Raw genomic sequence first — 19318 nt, forward strand, 5'->3', positions numbered from 1 at the left:
GACTAAACAGCCCTGCAATTTTTTACACTGTGCAGTCTAATCTGCCTTGACAGCTGTATCATTAGTTTGTATTTGTTGTAATCTTATTTGCCATATCAGCTGGGGTTGAGGCAGCACTATGCTGTGTGCAGGTTCTGGGTGCTGCTGGTGTTTCAGGGTGCAGCTGGGATGGGCACGTTGGGCACTCTGGGTGCCCAAGGAACCAACTCTGATACACTGCTCTTCCAATGGCTAGATAAATCAACTTTGGGGCTGACCCAGCCTCACCAGAGGAGATGCCGCTGAGGTTTTTGTGGGACAGGATAAGGGTGCTGGAAGAGCGAGTGTTGGAAAAGTGGCATCTTAAGATGGACTGCTGGATGATGGATAAGTTGTTTGCTTTCTGTGCTTCAGGTTTTTTTTTTTTTTTTTTGAATGATGGGATAGTGTATGCTCCACCTCTGGGTTGAGGACTGTTGGGGTGGTGTGGTGGGAAAGGGGCTGTGGGAGCAGGGTTAGTATGGGGATACGGGGCACCAGGATGAGGACAGTGATGAGACGTAGTGTAATGAGATCATGGTTGCAGTGATTTGATGCAATAAGAGGATTGCAGCTCCCTGCGTTTGCTGTTTCTGGTCCACACATGGCCAGGCTTCAGGTTGGATATCGGGAGAAATATCTTCTCAGAAAAAGCAGTGATGTATTGGCGGAGGCTGCCCAGGGAAGTGGTGAGGTCACTGTTCATGGAGGTATTCAAGAACCATGGAGACGTGGCACTGAGGGGTGTGGTAGGGGTGGGTTGGAGTTGGACCTCGTGATCTCAGTGGTCTTTTCCAACCTTAATGATTTGCAGATTGCTTCTTTGCTTTGCAAGCAGGTTTGCATGGCACTTCTTGCCAAAACTGTGGAGCAAAATGTTCTGGGCTGGTGCAATGATGTTTCTGGGAGCAGGGAGCAAAGAGGTTCTGGTATGCGCTAAGATGATCAGGGTGGGAAGCACATTTTTTCTGCTGCTTTGTGCTTTAGGTCTTGAACCTATTAAATGTGGGCCAGAAATGACAGCATGCATCAATGGAGCACTGGCTCCTGTTTGCAGCATTTGTGACCACGGGTGAGTGGCTCAGTAACAGCTCAGCCCTTCCTTCTCTCCTGTGTGCAGTGCATTCTTCTGGGAGAGCATGTAGGGTCTGGCAAGGTTGAAGATGCACGTAGCTTCCAGTGTCGATGTGCTTCTTGAAGTTTGAGGATGCAAATTGTTGATTTAGGACTTTAATCAGGACTCGCACCCAAAGGACAAGCAGGATCTGGTAGGTCTGTGCTAAACTCAGCCCAGCATTCATCACCCCATGGATGTGCCATAGTGCATCTCAGTGCCATGATGGCACTGCCCGTGTGCTGCAGGACCAAGGCAGAGGGGGGGGACATGCTGCATGACAGACTCTGATCCTGCTGATAGGGCTGATGCAGGAGGATGGAGATGTGAGATGGGTGCAGCATCAATGTGAATGTATGAAAAACCCTGCAGCAGGAGATGGATGCTTGGGGAAACACCCAGCTCAACATCTGCAGCCTGCTCATTGCCAAGTGTGCAGAGGTGCTGTGAAATGAGCTTCATGCGTGGTTTTTGAGGTAGGGATGTGGCAGCACAAGGTGAGCAGCAGAAACCTCCCTAGAGGGATGCACAGCACCTGTGACAAAACTTGCCTCTTCTCCTGCTGCCCCATCTGTGCTTATCTCTCTGCCTACAGCGAGGTACTGCTGGAGAGGCTGCATCTTGTTGCTGCTTATAACCAGTGTGAGGGTGTCTTGATTTATTATTATTATTTTTTTGTCATCCTGTCTTATCCCTGGGTGATTTGCAGGTCCCTACCCTGATTCCCAGATGAGTCTCAATCCGCCATCAGTGCCCATCGTGGCTTTAAGGTCTGGGCGCTCCTTGTGCAGCTTGGGATAACTTCCAGCACAGCCAGTTCCTGGGCACTGGTGTCAACTGGGAACTGCAGGGAGTTCTGGCTGGCACTGCTATGTTCTACCCATACTGATGAGACCATTTCCATAGCAACTACAGAATTTTTCAAAAGGGAGATAGGGAAAAGATGTTTAAAAAAAAAAAAAAACCAAAACAAAAACCAGAAAAAACCCCACAAAAGCTACCCAGCTGCAAACTGCCTTGGGCAGAAGCTGTTGGTCAGCAGGTGTGATGTGTGGAGGTTCAGGAGACTGTGGGTTGCCCCTCAGCTGGGATGGCTTCCTTGGTTTGGTGTTGGGGTCCTTGTGGCCAGGAAACCATGATGCCCTCATAACCTAGAATATGGACACCAGAGGTGATGATTGTATTAGGATTGCTAGGCAGGGCTGTGGTGTGCTCTTGGGATGGGGATGCTGGTAGAGGTCCTGCCCTCACCTCCCACTACCCTGCTGAGCCAGTTCATGGGAGCTCCAATTCCTGGCTGAACTCAGATCTGTTTCTCTGCAGGAAACTTGCAGAGTGAATTACTGTAATGTAGCACAGCTGCTTTCTTCCACTGGGCAGCCTTATATAATGCCTGATCTAGTGGGTTGCAACCCTGCCTGCAGCGTGGGAGCTGAAACAAGATGATCTTTGAGGTCTTTTCCAACCCAAGCCATTCTGTGATGATTCCTCTCTGCAGTTGGGAGTAGCTCTGTCTGGATGGTGGCCTGGAGTTGATGGCCAGCGGTTGGGCTTCGGGTAGGTTTGCTGGCTACCAGGCAACCAAAACGTGGTGCTGAGGGGTGGCCCTGATGGCATCATGCACCATGAAACCCACCCTTATTCCTCCTCCTGCAGAGCAGAGTGAAACACATCAGCCTCTCCCCATCCCACTGCGGTGCCCACAGAGGGAGGAGTGGTGCAGGAGGGCTGTCCCACACCAGCTGCTGACCCCAGTGAGCCCCAGCCTGGCACACAGCACAGGCTCTCGGGCCCCAGCTGCTGCAGGCTGTGAATGAGCCAGCAGCACACAATGTCTGCATTCTTTGTGCGGGGTGATCTTCTCTTTGCTGCTGACTCTCTGGGCTTGCGTGCTTTGCTCCAAGGTTGGGCTGGGACCTCCAGCTCCTGCAGAGGAGCAGAAATGAAGTTTGAGTGATTGTGTGCAAGCAAAACAACAACAAAAAGTAAAATCTACTCAAGTTCTTGGTTCAAGGATATGGGGGAAATTGCTCTGTGACCCTTAGCAGCACCAAGAAGAAATGCGTCCCACTAAATAAATCATCAGCATCAGTGGTGAAAGGTCATGTTTGGGTAGCAGGAACCCATGTGCTTCCCCCTGGGGAAGTTGTACCAATGTCTGTGCCTTTAACTGGAGATCTGAGATGGAAGTGATCCCCATATTCTGTGTTTCCCTGGCTGGGTCGGCTCAAACACAGCAGCCCTGTTAGCAGCATCTGTGGCTGTCAGTGCCTTCTCATGTAATATGTTTGCAAAGCCCTTTTTTTTTTTTTTTTTTCATGTTTCAGTGAACAAAGTGGAACGCTGGGAGAAGAGCTTTTAAAGTGTCTGTTCCTGCCCTGCCTCCTCCTGCCTGTGTCATGTTTACAGGCGCATTGGCTCACGTCTCCTTCTAAGAGCCAGTTGTCTCCCCATTACATACCTGCTATTTCCATGACCTTCCACCCTATTGTAATGTGTGCATCCCCCTCCTCCTGAGTGATGCTTTTTTTTTTTTTTCTTCCACCTCTGTGATAAGAAAAATGCAAGCAGAGGAGAGAGGGGGGGGAAAAAAACGCACAAAAAGGGATACTTTATTTTCTCTGCCTGGGCTGATTGCACACTGCAGGAATCCAAATGTTCTCCTGGTGAAAGTCTGCTGCCAACCTGTGGGGTAGGAGGCTCAGCATCCAGAAGGGTTTGGGAGCTGCTGTGCCTGTCCTGAGCGGAGCGGCTGGGAGCCTGGCCCCCATCCAGCCCAGCTGGGCATTGCTTCGTAAACATCGGGGCAGCCAAACTGCTGGGGGAGAGGAGTTCAGGCTCCTTGGGAAAATGAGCGCTTGGTGGGAGCAGGACGTGAGCCCAGGACAGATTGGCTCTGCCCTTGCTGCATGGGATCGGCAGGTTTCCTGGTGTTGGGGCTGTGGGAAAGCCCTGATAAATGAGGCTGGGGTGTTGTGGAGGAGAATGGGATGGGAATGGAGGGTTCTGATGCAGCCACAGCCGTGGCAGGAGCACAGAGACCTTTGGGTGCCTATGGTGTCCGCTGCATGGCCCCAAAGCGTGCGGCTAAACTTAAACAGGGTTTGGGATGAAGCTGATGTGGATGTAAAAGCTGCCAAATTTAGACTCCTGTAGAGCTTGTGCTTTTGGGAAGCGTGCCTGTGGGTTTGTGGGGGTGTGCAGCAGAGAGCAGAGCTGGGAGTGGCAGTGGGTCTGGATGGAAGGGGACAACCACAGAGCTCTGGGCAGGAGAGGATGCTCAGTGGCACTGCTTGTGCGAAGGATTACTCCTGTCAGGTTGAATGTGATCACACACCTGGGCTCCATTTCCTTCATTTGCTGATGTGTGTGGGTACCATGCTCTCTAAGAGAGGCATGAAGCTGGAGCAGAGTTTGTCAGCTCTTCACGACTTCATTTGTATATCTTTAATTTCTGAACAGCCACAGACCTGTTCAGAGGTGGGAGTGTGAGGGAATCTCGCCTCTCGTTTGAAGCTGCAAAGAGGGTTTAATAAGGCAGAATGTGATTACGGGAGCTGATTTTGACCAGGGTGCTACTTCTTCCATAGAATGCTGTTTGATCTTTAAAGGCCACAAAATACTGCATGCTTCCAGCTCTCGCTGCATGTGAGATCCCATGGGTAAAAGCATCCTTTCCTTTTCCTGGAGGGTGCACAGGGAACCAGCTGCTGCCCAAAGGGGAGTCTGCTTGATCTCCTGCACCCCATAAAGCAGAGGATGCTCTCTCATCTCAAGGTTTCTACTCACTGTAAGATACCTGGAGGAACGTTCTCTCTTCCCTGGATTGCCCTCTCGTCCCGGATGGCTGTGTTGCAATTGGGCATGCTTGTTTGTGATTGCAGTCATTAACAGGAGGTTAATGAGGTTCTTCAGCACCATGGGGATCTGGGACATCTCAGTTCTTGAGCACTAGCTGAGATGTAACAGTGATGAGAGATTAAGGAGGATGTTTGTTGAAGGCAGTTGCCCTGCTGCCCACAGTGCTCCTTCAGCTCTGCTGTCCCACTTGCACCTATTTCTTCCACTCTAAAAGCAGGTGACTGGGCATAACTCTTCCTGCACTGAAAGGCCTTGGATGTAGTGTGAGATAATGGGAATGTACTGCTTCCCACGTTCTGCAGCAATCAGTCTGTTCTGGGTCTGGGCAGCCTGCTGTCCTTCAGTAATGCTGAAACATTGTCCCTGCTAGGGATTTTGTCTGCTCCTTAAGTCACCAGCCAGAGCTGGGCAAGGGTGTGGAGGCCCCCTTGGGATCACTGAATATCCCAAGTTGGAAGGGACCCATAAAGATCATTGAGCCCAACTTGGGATAGGAATGGAGGGCTCTTCCTTTTGCCCAGCCCTTCTGGAAGAGCCCAGTTTGATTTGTTGGGTTGGATGCCCAAGCTGAGGATGGTTGGAGCCACAGGAGGGTGACTGGGAGCATCTTCCCCAGCAACAAGTACCCTATGTGGCCCTGGCAAGAGGAGCAGATCTGCTAGCACACAGGGAGCTGTGTCACAGTGGTGTGTTTTATGATCATTACCTTGACAAATTGCAATTACACTGTGGGGTTACGCTAATAATTAATTCTACAAAGCTGGATTTGCTTGCATCTCCACCCTTTCTCTCACTGACCTCAAATTTTCTTAACGATGTAAAGTTATCTGCTGCTGGGTGACTTTTCCATGTGCACTTGGGAAGGGGAAGCCCACGCTTCAAATAAGGAAAATATTGCCCTCATAAGTCTTCATTCAGCTGCACTTGCCTTTAATGCTCAGTTACCAATTCAATTTTATAACTTCCATATTGAGGGAATCAAGTCCTTCATGCCTCTGGTTATTAAATGTATGTGATAAGTGCCTTATAATACTGTGAAGAATGGCTGATTTCTTTATGGCTTCCCCAGCCCTGTGAATAAAAGGGGCTGTCAGCCCCAGAGTGCAGGGTTTGCCCCAGTGGGGTGACACTGAGGACGGTGCCTTCCCAGCCTCCAGGGTTTGCTGCCTGCTCCTGCACCTCTGCCTGGAGGAGGCAGAGCTCAGTAGTCAATAGATGACTTCTCTCTGTTCTTCCTACCTTCACGTTCATATTTTCATGGTCTAGTGCTGGTGTGCCAAGTGGTTTGTTTATAATGCTAAACATATCAGGTAATTGAAAGCTAATGTTTCTATCTGCATGGTGAGGTGTAATGTGCCTGGATGACAAATCAATTTTCCCATTGCCCTGTAAGAGCAAGGAGTCCAGTACTTTGCTTGCCTTTCCAATGTGTGCATATCCTGAATTGATAGGGGCCCACAGGGATCACTGAGCCCAACTACAGGCTCCACACAGGACCACTAACAATTCAAACCATATTTCTGAGAGTGTTGTCCAAACCTTTTCTTCTCCAATAGCTGTGTCCCTAGGAGCCCGACGTGGCACTTGTGCAGCGTGGCTCTGAAGAAGATGTGCCATCTGCTCTGTCAGATTGGAGCTGACGGCATCCTGATGGAAAGTCATCCTCCTTCAGTCTGGGCTGGATGTGGATTTGGGTAGCACATGTGTATACATGCTACATAGTACTTGGTGCTCATCAAGTGCCTTTTTTTAGCTATTTACCACAGCACTTGAAAAGCTGAGGGAGATTAGATAAATATTATCCTTGTCATATAAGGAGGGTGAAGGAAGGTCAGAGACATTAAGTAGCCTCAAGCTAATCACTCAGTAAATTGGCATAAGCTGCTGCTTTTCACCCCTGCCTCATTCATGTGGGATAAAATAAGCCTGGTTGTGTTTAAATATTTGTGGATGTTTTCATCTCCCTTGCTGTGTTGGCCCTGGGCTGGAAGAGGAGTGCATAGGGCTGTGCAGGCTTGCTGTGTGGTCTCCAGGAGGTGACACCAGCCTGTGTTGTCAAACATCTCTGGCAGAGTGATGGGAATTCCCATGGGATGGTGGGCACTTCTCTGCTTCCAGCAAGTGGGGCTAGCTGATGGCATGTCTGGAGACCAGCCAAAAGTTAAAGCCTGCCATTGGGTGGCCATATAGCCGACGAGATCTCTGATCTGTCAGCAAAGCAGGGAAAAAGCCACTGGTTTCACATAGTGCCTGGGAGCTGTGGGGCTGGCAAAGAGGGCTTTGCGCTGTCATAAGTGGAGGCTGAGATATGATGCAGGACTGACCTCCTAAAGATAGCTTTTGTCTGGATAAGCTTATATCTGTAACTAATTTCCTAAGCAAAGAGGCTGCTTCATGGTGAGAGGTTAATTTGATGGTGTTACACTGGGAATAGCGCAGTGTTGGAGGTGAAGAGCTGGCTAAAGGAGAAAAGGTGGTGAGATATGTTGGAAGAGGTTGCTTGCAGGTGAAGTTGGCTCCTGCCTTCATGAAGGCATTGGCTCAAAAGGCAGGAGCTGGCTCATGGGCTTTGCTGCTGGCTCAGTGCAGGGGCTGTGGGGCACAGAGGGGAAGTGCCAGAAACAAATCCAAGGAAGTCTGTAGTGCACGTATGGGAGTTATGTGGGTTTTTGCTGTCAGCTAGGAAGTCATGTCAATTGGGAATGACCTGGTGGGTAGAAGTGCTTAGTGAAGTGCTGGATTGCAGGTGAGGACAAGTGCTGATAAGGCTGTGATAAGGATGCTAAGATCTTGGGCTGAAAGCCAAGGCATTGTGAGTACCAGTGGGGTGCTGCTTCTGTAAACTGAGTCCTCCTGGAGACTGCTGCATGCTTCTGGTCACCCTTCTTGAAGATAAGAAGGACTTAAGTAGGTCAATGAAGAAAGTGGGGCAGTTTTCTATTATGGTGACTATCATAGTGGTACTTATTGTGAAGGTCACCGAAGATCCTGTCTGAGAGTGTATCTGCATCACTTCTACGTCTTGAGTTTTGTATCTCTTAAGGCATTTGGTTCAATTTGCCTTGCTCTTCACTGCACAGTACGGACTTGCTGTCTTGGCAGAACTGACCTTGTGTAATTATGAATGATTGCTGGGTGGGTCTGACTTCTTTGTAAAGGAAGGAGGAGTAAATAGCAGGAAAGGAAAAAAGCTGTTTAAGCAAGGATAATTTTGACGCAAGACAAATATGAAATGCGTGTGTGTGTGTATGTTGTAAGAAATGAGAAGAGCAGGGTTCCAGTGCAGCATTTCAGTACAAATTTGGAAGAAAGAAGCCCCAGCTACTCCTAAACAGGACAGTTTGGTCTGTAAATGGCAGCTTTACATTGCAGGGAGACCTGGACTTGATCAGGACTTGCCTAATAGGCATGAGGTAGAGAAGGCAGTATTTAAAACAAATAACCCTTTTCTCCTTTGCTTCCCCCTCCAGAAAATGAGCGCTGCCATCTTTTTTTAGTGATTCATCTCATGTGGTCTTGATATTAAAGCTGGAGATGAGTCTGGGTGGATGTGTATGTGGTGCACAGTTCAGGATTTGTGGAGTATGGTGTTATTCTTGAAGCTATTGCTATTGTATGTTTAGAGGAGTTTGTAGGAAGGAGGCAGTAACCCATGGGCTGTAATTCATACCTAAAAGTCTGATTGCAGAGAATGGGGCGGGACTGGGATTGTCACATCTGTTTTTGGAGTGAGCCCTGCAGATGTGTTCCTGCCAGGTTAATGATCTGAGACAGAGAAGGGGAAGGTTCCATTTTGGGTAGAAATGGGAAAGATGTCAGTCTTTCAAGGGCAAGCAAAGCCATGGAAGGAAAAGAGGAGGAACTAACTTGAGAGGCTGAAGGACATGAAGAGGGACTGAAGTTTAGGAGTGAAGTTTCTTTGGTTTGCTTTCCTGTGCAACTGCTGCCAATTTTGCAATCACAGCTTGACTCCTTGAACTTTCAGAGTAAGATGCATTTCTGTTTATTTTGTGCTGGCTGGATTTGCCTGAATCTACTTCTTAAAGGTTACGCTACTCTTTCAAAAGCCATAGGGAACAAAAGAAAATGGATTTCTGGGTGTATCGTTGGGGTGCCTGTCAACAATGTCTGATTTACTGCTTTGAGGAGCTAGGGAGTGACTCCTAAGTTGAAAAAAAAAAGTGTGTGTATGTATATGTATCTGTGTGTGTGTGTGTGTGTGTATATGAAAACAACTTTCTAGGACCCCTTGTGAAGGGAAGCATCTGTGTAGCCATGAGGACTCAAATTTGCTTGCTGAACTGTGCACCTGATTCAAGATGATGCTATCACCCTCTGTTGCACTCTATGTAAAAGAGCTGCTGTGTCATGGGATTATTCTATATGTGTGTGTTTATTTCCACCTCCCTTGTCACTCCCTATATGGGTGTTGTGTGTGTATGTTAAATAACAAACCAAAGCGTAATTGGCTCAGGAGAATCCTGGGCTGCCTTTGGGAGGCTGGAGCATGGATTCTGAAGGTTTCTTTACAGCTTGGTACAATGTCACTTCTGGAGGGATTGAACTGCTTGGAGGACAATAGCCATTCTGTCCAGTGCAGGTCTGTTCTGGCATTATGTACTTCATCCACTTCCACAGTTAGAGTGCAGCATTTTGTAGACAGAATATGAGATTTTTTTTTTTTTCATTTTGAGTCCAGAGCAGGCCAAGATGTTTGTAGTTCTGTCAGATTTACAGCTCTCACCAAGACCCCCAGTCACCAGCAAGCCTGTGTGTATCATTGGGAACAAGCCCAGGTCTCTTCCTACCTCTCATATGCTGCATGTGGCTTTGAGTGTCAGGTCAAAAATAACCTTGACTATTTTATTTTAGCAACCACAATCAATAAAACAAGAGCCAATCTGGCTGCCACCTCCTTCCCAGCTGCGGTTGCTCCGTAGCTCCTGGCTCAGGGCTGCTCCATCTCTGCCCTTTCTCAGTGCTCAGATGCTGTAGCTCCAGCATGCCCTAGTGGTAAACCCAAGTTATCCCCTTCCTGCCTCTTCTTTTCTTGGAGGAGCCAAGGAGTCTTGTGCCCTAGGATGTGAATTTTTCGTAGATTAGAATAGAATAGCTTGAGTTGGAAGGAACCTTTAAAGATCATTAAGCTCCAACCCCCTGTCACGGTCTGGTTGTTCCCCACCAGCTCAGGCTACCCAGGGCCCTATCCAACCTGGCCTCAAGCAGCTCCAGAGTTGGGACACCCACAGCGATGACTCTTTTGGGTCCTTGCTCTTCTTGGATTTGGATGGTGATAGCAGAGAAACGTGTTCAGGTTCTAGGTTTAATCCACAATTCGGATTATTACATTTTTTTCTTTATACGGATGGTATTTGGGATGTAGTTCAAGTCCAGATTCTGTTGTGCTTGTTCATCTATTCTTGTGCAAATGCTTCTCCAGCACTCACTGTGTTTTGAGAAGGAATGTATGACCTCTGTGACTGCTCCAGGAGTGACTGAAGTCCCTATTCCCCTTAATCACCCTCTGTTCCACCACGTGAGGTCCTAAACTCAGAGGTAATGGTTCTTAGCACTGGCCCATCACCCCAACCCTCCGTAACACGGAAATGTTTCTCTGCCCAAGGCTGAGCATGAAGCCAATGATGGCATCAGGGCAAATGTGAGTTTGGGTGCATGCACTCCTGAACTTGGAGGCTGCACTTCTTTTATGCCTTGTCTAAGGGAACTGGACAGATAATTTACGTACTCTGAGATTGCTCTGATAGAGGACCACATTTACCTGCTCTGCAGCAAGGTTCTCTTGGAAACGTGCTTTCTGTTGGAAGGAATATTGGTCTGGGAGAAAGCCTGGACTCACCAAGGACTACCTGATTGGTGAAAACCAAGCTTCCTCCCAGCTGCACAGCATTGCAGCTTGTTAGGGGCCTGTGGCCATGCTGCCAGCATCACTCCTGTGCTGCTGATAATAGGGGACCCTGTCCTCTGGGGCAGTCGATCTGTCACCTTCCCCCAGCTCTAATATTTACTGAGTAACAATCCCATGGTGACAGATCTATTTCTGTTTTCATTCTCCATAACATACCTGCTCGAGTGCCCCAGGCGACAGAGGAATTTATAATAAAGGCACGGTTTCCAAACTGAGTTTGGCACTCTGCTGCCAGCAGCGCTTCCAGCTAGCAAGGACCAGCACCCCGTTTGTCCACTGAAGTAAGAGAATGGATAAATATATGGCCTTTTTTCCTTTCCTCCCCCTTTCAGGCCCCATATTTTTGTTGAGAAGTCTTATTTACTTTCACTCCTCTTGAGTGGCACTGATGTGCTTGGAGAGAAGCAATGACTTTACCAATGGTGTACAATGGATCGGTTGCATTTCCTACACTGAAAATTATGGGTAAAACCATGTTGGTGGTGTTTTTTTTTTTTTTTTTTCCCCCCCCCCCCCCCCCAGAGTACAGGGAACACAGAATAAAAAGCAGCACGGGAAGCTGCTTATTTTGGCAGCATGATGCATACCCCATGTATCTGGGGATATGTCTGCTGAAGCCAGAGTACATTCAATTTCCAGACCTTCTGCACGTTGAAGGTTTGGGCTATAGCAAAAGTGAACATGATACTGTGTGCTGCCCTCTGAATGGGCAGAGCCATCTGGATGTGCCATAGCTGAGCCTTTCCTTCTCTTTCACAGACACATAGAGAACTGGAAGAACTTGCAGACGCTGAATGCTGTAGACATGGAGCTGTACACGGGACTCCAGAGGCTGTGAGTATGTCTTGCATGTCGGGAGGAGGAGTGCACTGGGCAGTCCCTTGCTTCCTAAGCAAATGGTTCCCTCTGTCTCTGTGCTGTGGCATTCAGAGCCTGTTTAAGCTGCTGGCTCTGCAGTGTTTTGTTATGAAACTTCACAAAATGGAGATGAAGTGCTTTCTGGTCTTTACTGGATCTGGGAGGAGGAAGATTGCTAGCTCCTGACAGCTCTGTCAACACACATCAACCCTGACCTCTCCTCTCCCCCGCTGTTCTGGTGCTGGGCTTGTGCATTGTTCTGACTCATTTCAGTCTCACAATGTGAATTTCCAGCTGTCTCTGCCAATCCTTCAATGCTGGGCTGTTGGTTCTCATTTAGTTTGGTTGTTGTGGTAGTGCTGCACAATAAGGAAATGGCATCTCCCTCTGCAGCCCTCCTGGTTTCAGAAGAGCTTGACCTTGTGCATCACAGAGAAGCTGAGGCCCTTTGCCTGAAAGTAGTTTTCTTGGTGCTTGGGAAGGCTGGGTACCACCCTGGTATCTGAACCCCAACAAACTGCATGCTAAACACCCATCCTGCATGCAGACTGATACAGTTCTCATCTTGTCAAAGCAAACAGTAAAGGGGCATACTGTTGTTTGCAGCCCAGCAGCTGCTCTGTGCTGAGCCTGTGCTGCTGTGTGTCAGCTGAAGCTGAAAAGCTTGATTTCCTCTGCGCTTGAGGAGGTTGACTGGGGTGAGATGTCCCTCCTTAGGGACTGGAGGGCTCCCAGCATACTTGCTGTGGCACTGCTGCTCCCAGTATTGGGCACTGTCTCTGGTGCTTAGCACAGGGCTTTAGAGCGGTCTTCAACGTTGACTTCATTGCTGCCCTCTCATTCTCTTTCCAGGACAATCAGGAACTCAGGACTACGAAATATCCAACCTCGCGCCTTTGCCAAGAACCCTCACCTGCGCTACATGTGAGTGCAGCCACCTGCTGTCCGTGTCCCCTCTGCTCCCTCAGCAGGGCTTCGGTCACAGAGCATAGCATGAGGGAGGGGGGGATGCTGAAGGGGAAAGGGTTGAGAGGTGGCCATCTCGTTAGGCAAATCCTGAGGCACGTGGCTGTCAGATCTCCTAATGAGTGGCTTTGTGAGCTGGCCTATTGGTGGGCGTGAGGTAGGGCTGGAGTAGGGGTGTTGTGAGTGCTCAGCTCCCTGGGCATCCTTAGCCATCAGGTATAGTGTCCCAAGGAGTTTCCCTATGCTTGAGGCCAAGGGATTTCTTCACTGGATATCTACTCACCTTCCCAAGGCACTGAACAAAAGCTGGAGTACTGTGCAAGTTATGGAAAGTGTTCATGAGTTTGAAATGTCTTGACAAAACAACTGTGTCCAAGATAAAGCCTTCTTGGCTCTGGCACGGATTAAAAGAACAAAAAAAAGTTGGTGAGAAGTGCACAGCTTTGGGTTTGAGCTGGTGAGCTGGATGGAGAGCATCCCTGTGTTTTAGAAACCAATGCCAGCAGCCTTTTTCCGTGGGGAAAAATGGCCGTAGAGCACAGCCATTTGACTCTGTGGGTGCATGTGGCCATTAATATGGAATGCTACTGGTGGAGGGAGATAGATACAACCTGCAGAGCCAGATATATTTGTCTTTTGATGTATGCTCAGAGATTATTTGAACTGAAAACCCCAGAAGCTTCCTTTTTGGAAAACTGGTTACAGTTGCTAAGTGACGGTAAAGTACTTCCTAAATAGGAGATGTGCAGTACCAAAGGGCATGAATAGTTAAGGGCATTATGAACAAACATGAGGCCTTTCTGAGTTTTAAAAGTGCATATCGTGTTATAATATTACCTCCTTAACACTCACCACAGGGATTTCCCTGATTTTCGTGCTTTATTATTTTGATTTGTAGCATTTGTTTTGTATTTTGTGTAGCTGTTTGTTACTGGGAAATGTTCTTTCTGAAGTACCTCTCCCAACTGATTTTTTTTCCAATGTAGTTTGTCAATTGTGCTGTTGCAGTTTATTCATTTTTATCTGTTACATACATAGCATTTGATTCCTGATGAAATTAGTTTGGTTATCATAGGAGTGTAGAAGGAAATATGCTCGTTTTGAATCCGAGTGTGCCATTAACGTGTACACATACAACTGTTACTGCTCTCTTAGAAAACATTTGTTTTTTTTTGTCTTTTGAGATTACTTTTGAGATGGAGGGGGGAAAAAACCCCAACGTATCCATCTTGTGTCAAAAGCTGAGGTTGGTATGTTGTGATGAAATATGTGTTTGTTTACTGCTCGGGCCATGTAAGATTGATCATGTTCTTAATGTCTTTCTTTCCTTGCTGTTTGAAGCTCGAGGCAAGGAAGTGCATTATGTGGTTGGTGTTTGCTGCTGGATTTGATGCTGTTGAGCACACCCAGCAATGCGTCCCAGTGATGTGTCCCTGGTATGTGAATGCTTTCAGTGTGGCTGCTCCTGGTGGCAGATTCTCATCTCCAGGGATGCAGAGCTGGGTCTTGCAGGGAAATCTGCTTCCTTGAACTCTTACGTCAGGGTGCTGGCTTCTTTCTCCTGGGACTGTCCAATTCTGGCATAAGAGCATGGATGCTGCCCAGGCTTACAGACACCCAGTGCCAATTGGTTCCACTATGTGCCCATAGGGCTATGCCAGCACATCAGAGCATCTCGGCTGCTGCTTCTTGGAGAGCTCAGCTTGCTGAGAGCCTGACATTTTCTGAAGCCACTACACATAGGTGCCAGGGATAAAAGGATTAATGGAAATATCACTCTGCTGTGAGTCTTGGACTGCTTTAAGTGGGTATAGTAGCTGACAAGAGCAAGGGATACCATCTCGATCCCCTCATGGCAGAGCTGGCAGCAGCTGAATGTGTTGCAGGACAGTGGACTTAAGGCTCACGGGTGAGCTGTGTGGTTTTGCTCCTCCTTTGCTGGGTGTTTGGATGATTGCAGGTGGAGCTGAGATACAGACTGCACATCTCTAACAAACATCATAGAGACTTCACAGCCTGAATAAGGATAATCCTTGGCTGGACCTCGTGGGGTGCTGCAAGCTGGATCTGAAAAGCATGAAGCTTGTATACAAATGGCAGGGACTCAATTGCTTTTTTTCCCTCATCTCTCCATGTTCTGGGCTGAATCCCAGCCTCCCTCTGAAGTGACTTTTTCCCAGTGTCTTTCATCAAAGCTTCCTCATCTCGGATGGACCAGATAGCTCTGCCTTCTCCTATCAGCTGCTATTTCTGGCCACTCCTTACTGCATGCGCTTGTCTTCAGATCCCAGCTGTGCAATCATAAGCAGATCACTTAGCTCTAATTGCAGGAGTTCAGGTTTGTAGGGGTTTAAAAGAATGGTTCTGGATGAGTTTGGTGTGTTCATTTAAATTCCATCCCCTTCCCTGTTGTAGGTCTTGGGCCATTGATTTCTTCTAAAAGTAGTACTGATGCTGTGTTGAAGAGGATGGATGTAAGTGATCTAAACTGAAAGCCATCCAGTGTATTTTGCATGCTTTCCCTGAAAGTCTTTTTTTATTTCTGTGCAAAGTTGCACTGGCAGGTTCCTGCTGCCATTTCTGTGCAGCTTTCGCTGTCTCTTGGCTAATAGGGAAATGGTTGTGGAGAGCACTACGCTTGGCATGTGAGAAGCTGCAGTTAGAAGTTGTGGAAAATCTTTGTCCTGACTGCTCAAATCTGGGTAAATTGGGGTAGTAGACTGTGGAAATGTTTAGTGATGACACAAAATCTCAGTCTTTGGCTTGACATACACAAGAAGGCTTTAGGATGATATGGTGCCTAAACTTGAGATACATAAACCATCTGAATACATATTTACTATGTTTCTGTGTGTAGAAAAGCTTATTGAGGAAAATGTCTTTTGTGCTCTTACCATGCCTGTTCTTCTCTTGGTAACATTGGAATTGCTCTGGCCAATTTAATTCAACTTGATAGGAAATTACAAGTCATGAGGATCTTTTTCATACAGCTGTCATGAAAATAGTCAGAGAAACAGTGCAGAGAGGTGGTTGTAGTGACCTGTAGAAAAGAATGCAACACGATCACAATCCTTATTTAAGTACTGAGAAGTCACCAGGAAAACCCAGCACCGGAATCGGTGCTCAGGAGAGGACAAGACCTGATTGCTTGCAGGCAGTGTGTCCAGCCTGCTGCTCGCAGCTGGGGTGGTAGAGCTATGCATGTGGGAGAGGAGATTTCCAGCAGATTGTGCCTAGGGCTAGACAAATTGACTTCTGCGGTGTCTGAGTCTCCCTGCACTGGGAAGCAGGTACTTAAGAGACTGTAATTCCCTCTAAATGTTTTCCTGAGCAGCTGCATACTGGGCCAGCCAGTCAGGAGGCACTGTGTTTGCAGAGGGTAATTGTGCGCACCTTATTTATTGTGGAGGAAAGAAAACAAATTAAGGCTGTGTAATTATAGAGACAGGCACACTTTTAAATAAGGCTTAAGTAGTCAGATTTCTATTTAGAAAATTAATAATTGCCATTTCTGCCTGCGTTTAAAGGCTCTTCTTAAAGTGTCTTCTGGATGTTTGTATGTGCTCTAAATGGGTTTGTGGGCTGGCTGAGACACAGCTCCTATCAAAGAGCTCTATCAGCACTGCCTGCCAGAGCAGGGATGAGGTTGAGGATGAAGATTTTTTCCTCTATTTTTCACCCAAGCATCTTAAGGATGGGGTCTTTGGGAAAAGCCACAGTGGGCTTTAGGAGTACTTTGTGCTGACTGCAACTGGTTTTTAAGTATTATATGGGCAGGCCACTTTCTGTTCTATACAATTTTTATATCTGTGTGATCCTATCAGTGTTTTTGCTATAAAATTGAGGCTTGAGGATAAACTGGTGGGTGCTGGCAGGAACGTGCACAGACCTCCTCTGACTGGTGAAGTGTGAGCTGGCTGACGAGTGGGACTGTTCCTATAGGTAAACCCACAGAGTGGTTAACCTGCAGTACCCTACGACCTGTGCTGTTGGTTGTATAGCTTGGAGGGTGGAGTTGGCTTGGGTGCCCTGTTGGGCTCCTGACAGTTGTGTGGCATCACTGTTCATTGCAGGGGATTTGGACTACGTGGCCTTTAAAGGTCCCTTCCAACTCAGGTGATTCTGTGGTGTCATGTGAACTGGTACTTTGGTGTTGGAAGTAGTCTGCAGCTTTCACATGGGAGTTCCCAGAGGCACGTTGTGGCTTTAGTCTTTGACAAGGAGGAAACTGGGCTGGGTCACCTGAAAACTGAGGTAGCCAAGTAGCTCAGAGTTGGTGAGGTGGTGTGCCTTTGTCTGGGTGAGGAGCTATGAGATACGGTTTAGTAACTTGTGGTAGCAGTGGTAATGGGAGGACAGTTGGACTATAGATGATCTTGCAGGTCATTTCCAGCCTTGTGATTCTATGATTCTTTTCAGTGCTGTTTTGGGACAGCATTTGAAGCCCTCCAGCAGCTGAGGCTCGCATGATTACAAGGGCTGAGGGCAACAGGTTTGCAAGGCTGGCAAGGTTCACCTTCTTTGCTCTGTGCATCTGAAAGATTAATCAAGATCTCATAATAAATAAAGAAATAAACAAAGTATCAGACTTTGAATTACTGCAAGTATAGCATCGGTCTCTCAGTCATGGCTTGAGGGTTGTTTTCCTGTCCTTAGTGTTTAATGATCTATTGCCTTGCTCTAAAAGAGCCACTTGTGTATATATGGCAGAGTTAAATGTTCTCTTTTGCTCTCTTCCTGTAAGCAGCTCCGTGCCCTGTGTCTGCCTGCAGTCCTTTGCTCGATCCTGGATGTGCTATTACCCTTTCTCTCTCTTCTTGATGATTTTGCCACGTTTTGTCCTTTCATCGCTGCACTGCTCTCATATCCATCTTGGCAGCCTCCTCCTAATCCAAACTGTCATGTGTTAATTGCTTATGTTTTCCTTTCTGTACTCCTGAGCTAGTGCAATCTGACAAGTCCTGTGCATAAGCTGGGGCACAGCAGATGAGAGCTCTTAGCTCACTGGGTATGAAGTAATGTGCTTAACTAAACCATCTCCTTGGTAGTTTAATGTGCTTTATTTTGCATTTGCAAAGGGCTAAATAGGAGTTGAATTTTTGCATGACTATAGGACAAAAAAAATAATAATATGAGAAAAATTAAATAGTCTTTCACTTCCATTAGGTGAATGTTCCTTCATTATCTCTAATCAAGCAGGCAGTTTGGGTACACAATTTGATTCATATTTGTACTCTAAAGAAGTTACCACCCCACACCTTCTAACAGTGAGCCTCTGTGCTGTGATTTACTTAGGAGGCATTTTCCCCTGTGTCTCTCTAGTTGTTCTGTAAAATGATGGGCACACTTAGAGTGCAGTCACCAAAATAAACAGCAGCAATGTCTCCTTCTCCATAAACTTTCCTGCTCTGACTTTCTATCTGTTCTGTTCTCTGGATGCCGGTGCAGAGCAGGTCCTTGCTGATATGCTAACTGACAGCAGTGGTTTGGTGGGATGTTTATTCCCAGTCCTTACCTCAGGTGACAGACAAGCAGCTAACTGCAGTTGTTTGTTTTTCTGCAGCAGCAAAGGTGGGTTCTGTGTTTTAGCAGCCATTGTGAGCAAGGCTAAAGGAGATTCCAGTTTCCTGCAGGACTGTGGCTTTTCTTCAGGCTGGGTCAAAATCGTTTGACTTGTATGTGGAGGGCTGGGTGTAGGATTTCTGACTGCAGGCTGCTTCACTCAGCTCAGGAGATTTTTTTGTATTGTAATAAGAGGTGGAGCAGTGATTTTATGAACTGTGTACTCCAATGGGGCTTAAGACAGAAACTTCCTAACTTGAGCACTTTGCACCTTGGAGCAAGACCTGTTCTGCCTTGATTCCCCACCTGAAAACCTGGAACAACAACACTTGTTTTCTCTCCTTTTATTTGATTTATTTGCAGTATAACTCCTGGTACGATTTCTAGTGATATTTGGCATTGAATTGTGGGATGTGGTTGCAATGTAAGATGAGCTGTAATAATACTATCACAAATATTTGTTGCCTGCTTAGATTCTTATGTCATGCCTATTCCTATGTACCTGGTTTCTCAGGATGTTAGCATGGCTTTCTCTCTCCTTCCTTTCTTCGAAATGTTGAGATGTTTCTAGCTGCACTGTGTGTCTATGGGGATTTATTTTGCTTTCTGAAGATTGATCAATTGTTTCTTGGAATATATGTGAAAGAGGCAACTGCTGTTCTTTTCTAGACTGCCTTTCCTGTCTCATTTCTACCTTAATAAACAAAAACTGCTTGGGAATGTTCATCCTCTGTAATGTGTAGTCCTTGATGCAACAACAATGACCTCATAGATATCTTGTGAGCTGCCCTTCAAAGAGAGGCCTAATATCAGGTGCTGTCCTGAAGATGTTGTGTGGCTGGTTAAATCTCACCGTATCTTTCAGCCTCTCAGAAGAGAACACCAGCAGCACAGAATGAGCTGATTCCAGGAGATAGGGGACTGGCTATGACCAGATCTTGTTTCTAGGCTCTTGGGGTCGCTTCATAATGAAAAGATATTCCAGAAACATCCTCTGGCTGTTCCTCTTAATT

General features: G+C 47.1%; 1 protein-coding gene across 7 annotated transcripts in view; it reads left to right on the forward strand.

The window, feature by feature from the left end:
• Positions 1–19318, forward strand: part of NTRK3 (neurotrophic receptor tyrosine kinase 3) — a 192909-nt gene that overhangs the window by 13730 nt on the left and 159861 nt on the right. For all 7 annotated transcript variants that reach the window (XM_085234301.1, XM_010717488.3, XM_085234302.1 and 4 more), the window contains 2 exons: positions 11679–11753; positions 12630–12701. In XM_085234301.1, coding sequence (XP_085090427.1) covers positions 11679–11753; positions 12630–12701 — 147 coding nt within the window. The remainder of the gene's footprint in view (positions 1–11678; positions 11754–12629; positions 12702–19318) is intronic.

Source organism: Meleagris gallopavo, chromosome 12 (genome assembly GCF_905368555.1).
Source record: "Meleagris gallopavo chromosome 12, MGAL_WU_HG_1.1, whole genome shotgun sequence".
NCBI classification, from domain to species: domain Eukaryota; kingdom Metazoa; phylum Chordata; class Aves; order Galliformes; family Phasianidae; genus Meleagris; species Meleagris gallopavo.